The sequence below is a fragment of the Alosa pseudoharengus genome, unplaced genomic scaffold, assembly GCF_046254945.1.
Source record: "Alosa pseudoharengus isolate Yale_2024_CS ecotype anadromous, Long Island Sound unplaced genomic scaffold, YU_APseudo_1.1 YU_APseudo_1.1_scf_11, whole genome shotgun sequence".
Classification (NCBI taxonomy): Eukaryota; Metazoa; Chordata; class Actinopteri; order Clupeiformes; family Clupeidae; genus Alosa; species Alosa pseudoharengus.
In genome coordinates, this window is record NW_027468576.1 from 36,639,941 (window position 1) to 36,645,077 (window position 5,137).

General features: G+C 47.1%; 1 protein-coding gene across 1 annotated transcript in view; it reads left to right on the forward strand.

Moving 5' to 3' along the window:
* kdm4b (lysine (K)-specific demethylase 4B) overlaps positions 1–1,405 on the forward strand; it is a 46,922-nt gene extending 45,517 nt beyond the window's left edge. Inside the window, exons 21-22 of the mRNA XM_076279100.1 lie at positions 326–422; positions 1,086–1,405. Coding sequence (XP_076135215.1) covers positions 326–422; positions 1,086–1,291 — 303 coding nt within the window. The 3' untranslated portion in view covers positions 1,292–1,405. The remainder of the gene's footprint in view (positions 1–325; positions 423–1,085) is intronic.
* The last annotated feature ends 3,732 nt before the right edge of the window (positions 1,406–5,137 follow it).

Genomic DNA, 5,137 nt, shown 5'->3' on the forward strand with positions numbered 1-5,137 from the left:
GTGAAGCTCATGCTGGGTGTGGAGGTCTTCCCCTCTAACACTCTACATGATCCAGCACTCCTAATGAAGCACTCTCTCACACACACACACACACACACACACACACACACACACACACAGAAACGGAGAGAGAGAGAGAGAGAGAGAGAGAGTGTGTATGTGAGTGTGTGTGCGTTTGTGTGCGGGTGACAAACACATCGCAAACTACACACACACACACACTCACTCTTCTCTTTCTCACACACACACTTACTCACATACACACTCACATACACATTGTCTCCCCCATTCTGTGTGTTAAGCTCTGCGTCTGTCTGTCCGGCAGGTGGAGTTTCAGGACATGTCTCAGCTCCTTCTGAAACGCTCCGAGATCGATCTACACACTGGAGCAGGAGCTGCCCAAGAGGGTCATGGCACGCCTGGTGAGACACACACACACACAGACACACAGACACACACACACACACACACACACACACACACACACACACACACACACACTCACACCACACACACCACACACACACACACACACACACACCACACACACACACACACACTAGAGCAGGAGCTGCCCAAGAGGGTCATGGCATGCCTGGTGAGACACACACACACAGACACACAGACACACAGACACACAGACACACCACACACCACACACCACACACCACACACACACACACACACACACACACACACTAGAGCAGGAGCTGCCCAAGAGGGTCATGGCACGCCTGGTGAGACACACACACACACACACACACACACACACACCACACACCACAGACCACACACACACACACCACACACACACACTAGAGCAGGAGCTGCCCAAGAGGGTCATGGCACGCCTGGTGAGACACACACACACACTCACACCACACACACCACACACACACACACACACACACACACACACACACACACACACACACACACACACATAATGTGTAAATGCATTCCAAGGTTTCACACAGATCCACACACATTCTGTATTTAACAACATGTCAAGTACTACTGTGTGTATGTATTTCACTGCTGAGATATTAATGTGTGTGTGTGTGCGTGTGTGTGTGTGTGATCAGGTCCTGTCCGCTGTGAAGCCGGAGTCTCACTCTCAGGACGACGACGAGGCTCAAGCCGCCAAGAGGCCACGCCTTCCAGTCCCGCCTCCCCAGGAACCAGCCCCACTCACGCCAGCATTAGCTCCGCCTCCCCAGGAACAGGCCCTGCCTTCACCAGCACTAGCTCCGCCTCCTGCCCCAGAGGCTGCCGCAAGCCACGCCCATAACCATGGCCCCGCCCCCGGCCCTTACGGGTTCCTCCCCCCCACCTCGCCGCCCCCCCACACCCAGCCCGCCCCCCCCACGCAGGCCACACACACGCACACGCACACGCACACACACACACACACACCGGTTCCGCAGGAGGCCAGCTACACACCCAGCTCTGGATACGTGGCCTACATGGAGGCTCTGCTCAACTCGAACTTTCCCTCCGAGGAGGGGCCGGCCCACGAGGCCCAGGGCGTCATGTATTAAACACACACACACACACACACACACACACAGCATTTACATTTTAATATATAGATGCTCACAAATACATGCATTAATATATGTGCACATAATGCCTACACACACATACCCTATACATAAACACCACACACACACACACACACACACACACACAGACACACACACACTCCGATTTCCTGCTAATTATGTTTCCAGGAACAAACTCAGAACTGAACTTGTCTGTCTGCATGTGTGTTTTTGTATGTATGTATGTTTGTTGGTATGTTTGTCCATATGATTTGACTGCTGTTGCCAGCCATGTTGTCTTGGCTGAGTTCTTCAGCAGGTGGAGATTTATCACCTACCTTTCACCTGCCTAGTACCTCTCTCTCTCACTAACTCACTCTCTCTCACACACACATACACACACATACACACAAAGACACACACACATACACACACATACACACACATACACACACAGACACACACACACACACACACTCTCTCCTCATCTCTGCCCCCACCAACATGATATGCTGTTACTTTATGTGTTCCCATAAGTATTTTTCTACAGTGAAGCCAAACACACACACACACACACACACACACACACACACACGCACAGACTCAAACTCCGCTAACTTGCAGGAAGGCACAATAAGAGAGAACCAGTCAGATAAGCATTGTGTGTACAGTTTGTGGGGTGGGGGGTGGGGTGCGGGGGGGTGGGGTAGTCCGGGATCGTTGGGATCAGGTGTTTCGGTGTCACATGTAGAGCTTATATTTGAGAATGCAAACCTTGGAAGAGACGTGCAGAAATGTGTGTGTGTGTGTGTGTGTGTGTGTGTCTACACCTCACTATCACTCTCTCTGTGTGTAAAACCACTGGGGAGTGTGTCTGTGTGTGTGATGCTGTGAAATAATTAGATGATTTTGCTTTTGTCAAAAACACAGGCACACACACATACACACACACACACACACACACACACACAGAAGAGCATGTGGTGCTGCTTCCAGGAAGGTTTTGTAGCACCCTTGATAAATGTAGAATATTGGATACAATATGCTTTGTCTCTTTTTATTATGGTTGTTCTGATTTCATTGTTGTCTTGTATGCTTTCTAAAGTTTTCATTTTGTGAAATTCTTGAAACCGTGTCAGAGGATGGGGAAAAAAAAGAGATTGTTTTGACAGATTTATAACTCTTATTTTTTAGAGATTTTAGACACACAAAGAATTCAGCTTTTATTCCTGATTATTGGAAGTCCATTTTCAAAGGTTTGTGAAATAAACTCAGCTCTTCTGATGGTGCTAGCAGGCCCTGTTGCTACAGCTGTGTACACACGTGTTTCTGTCTGACTCGCCTCATCACCACCCCTCTCTCTCTCACCCCCCCTCTCTCTCTCCTCACCCCCCCTCTCTCTCTCCTCCATCCTCTCTTTCTCTCTCTATCCCCCTAATTCTTGTTCTCTCCCTCTCTGGGCCCTATCATGACAGTCAAAAGCGCATCGTCACTCGTCAAAAGTTTATTCAAATTTAGTAGGATGTCCAGTCCACACATAGGAGTGTTTTCGTTATCAAACGTGGAGCGCATGGCGCAACAAGGTGTTCCTAGGTTTTTTAATCAGTCATGGATGTGTTTGGGGCGTAACATCATTTAAACCAATGAGAATGACATCGGTCATTCCCTTTAACGGCGCAAAGCGCGATGTCAAATAAATGCATCGGTATTTTGACATTCAACGGTGCATTTGAAGGAGGCTGCTTGCGAGACCGTATGGAATAGTCATTCCACTAAGCCATGCTTTACTAAAACCTAGCATAGCATTAATGCATTTGCGCTCTATTATTTGAACTCATTGGCAAAGTGAAACTAACTTCACCATGGTGTCAGTCAAGACAGTTAGGCTATATGCAGTTACTCTCACTATTGACTGACAATGGGTTACCATCGAAAACATAGGCTGGAAAAAGCAAAACTTACCATAATAATGCTCAAATGACTGAATAAAACAACATTTATCCTGCAGAGGAGTTGCTTATATCTGGTGACAGTGCGTCTTCAGCTGTGCTCCATATGTGTCTCTGGATGATAGAAGGATGGTGCGTTGGGTCTGTTGACAATGCGCTTTTAAAATAACATATAAACAACTCGCCATAGACTTCTGACCAGGTGTACAATAGCGATTTTTAGACAATGTGCTAAGCCACACCCTAAGTTGTTAATTGCCACACCCATGGGCGCATTGTTTAAAAAATAAATGTGCAAAATACCGAATTAAACTTTGCAACGGGTGGAAAACGAGTTTTAGGCCATGCGCCAGGGTGCAAAATATAGCCCTCTATCTCCCCCCCCCCCCCTTTCATTCTCTCTGACTCTCTCTCGCTCTCTCTTTCACACACACTCACACACATGAGCTCCAACATACGCTCTCACTGGCCCCTTTATGAGGTACTGCTTACTAGTACCGGGTTGGTTCACATTTATCGGCTGCACATCTCCTGTTCTGCCACGTCCCAAAGGGGCCCTGCTGGGTTGAGATCTGGTGACTGGAGGCCATTTGAGTAGTGAACTCATCGTCTTGTTTGAGAAAGCAGTTTGCCATGGTTCCAGCTTTGGTACATGGTGCGTTATCCTGCTGGAAGTAGCCTTCACAAGATGGGTACAGTGTGGTCATGAAGCGGTGGACCCGCTCAGCAAAATGTTGGTAAATGATGGTCAGTTGGCACTAAGGGGCTAAAAGTGTGCCATAAGAACATCCCCCCACACCATTACCCCACCACCACCAGCCTGGACCGTGGAAGGCCAGATGGGTCCATGCTTTCATAGTGTTCACGCCTAATACTGACCCCACTGTCGAAGTATCAGTAGTTTCTCAAATACTGTGTGTGTGTGTGTCCACCAGTTTCTGAAATACTCAGACCAGCCTGTCTGGCACCAACTACCATGACACGTTCAACGCCCCTTAAGTCACCTCTCTTGCCCGTTCTGATGGTCAGTTTAAACTTGAACTATGGAAATATTATTCGTAATTCACATTTATTTATTAAATAATCGATTGCGCCTGACTGTCCAGTGATCTGCCGGAGTCAGCTCGGAGGGGCTTGAAAAGGCAACCCCGGACACACCAGCTGACATGACTCATGGGAGATATCGCGGAATTTTGTCTGCATTGGATATGGTTTAAATTTCCTTCCTGTTTATTAAAATGAAAGTGATGACTGACTAAATAAATCACTACGATGTTTAATAAACCGTTGTAGGCATACATTTAACAAGTCATCATCATATCACATCAATTGAGTGTTTTCTGTAGGCTACTATGTGCGACATTGGTTTACACCACAGCAAAAAAATCAACAAGCAGAAATCACATACAAGAAGGTATCCTTTTGATTTTTTTTGTACATTTTTGCCCATTCCAACATAAGGAAGCAGCATGAGAATCTTGTTGTTTTTCTGCCTTATTTTCTAACTTTTTCAAGTCAAGTTTATTTATATAGCGCATTTCATACACAGAGGTCATTCAATGTGCTTTTTTCCGAGGCTGCAGTGATAGCAACAGCAACAGCTGTTACAAGAGGGTCTGGTGTCCCTTTGTTATGATGCACTTC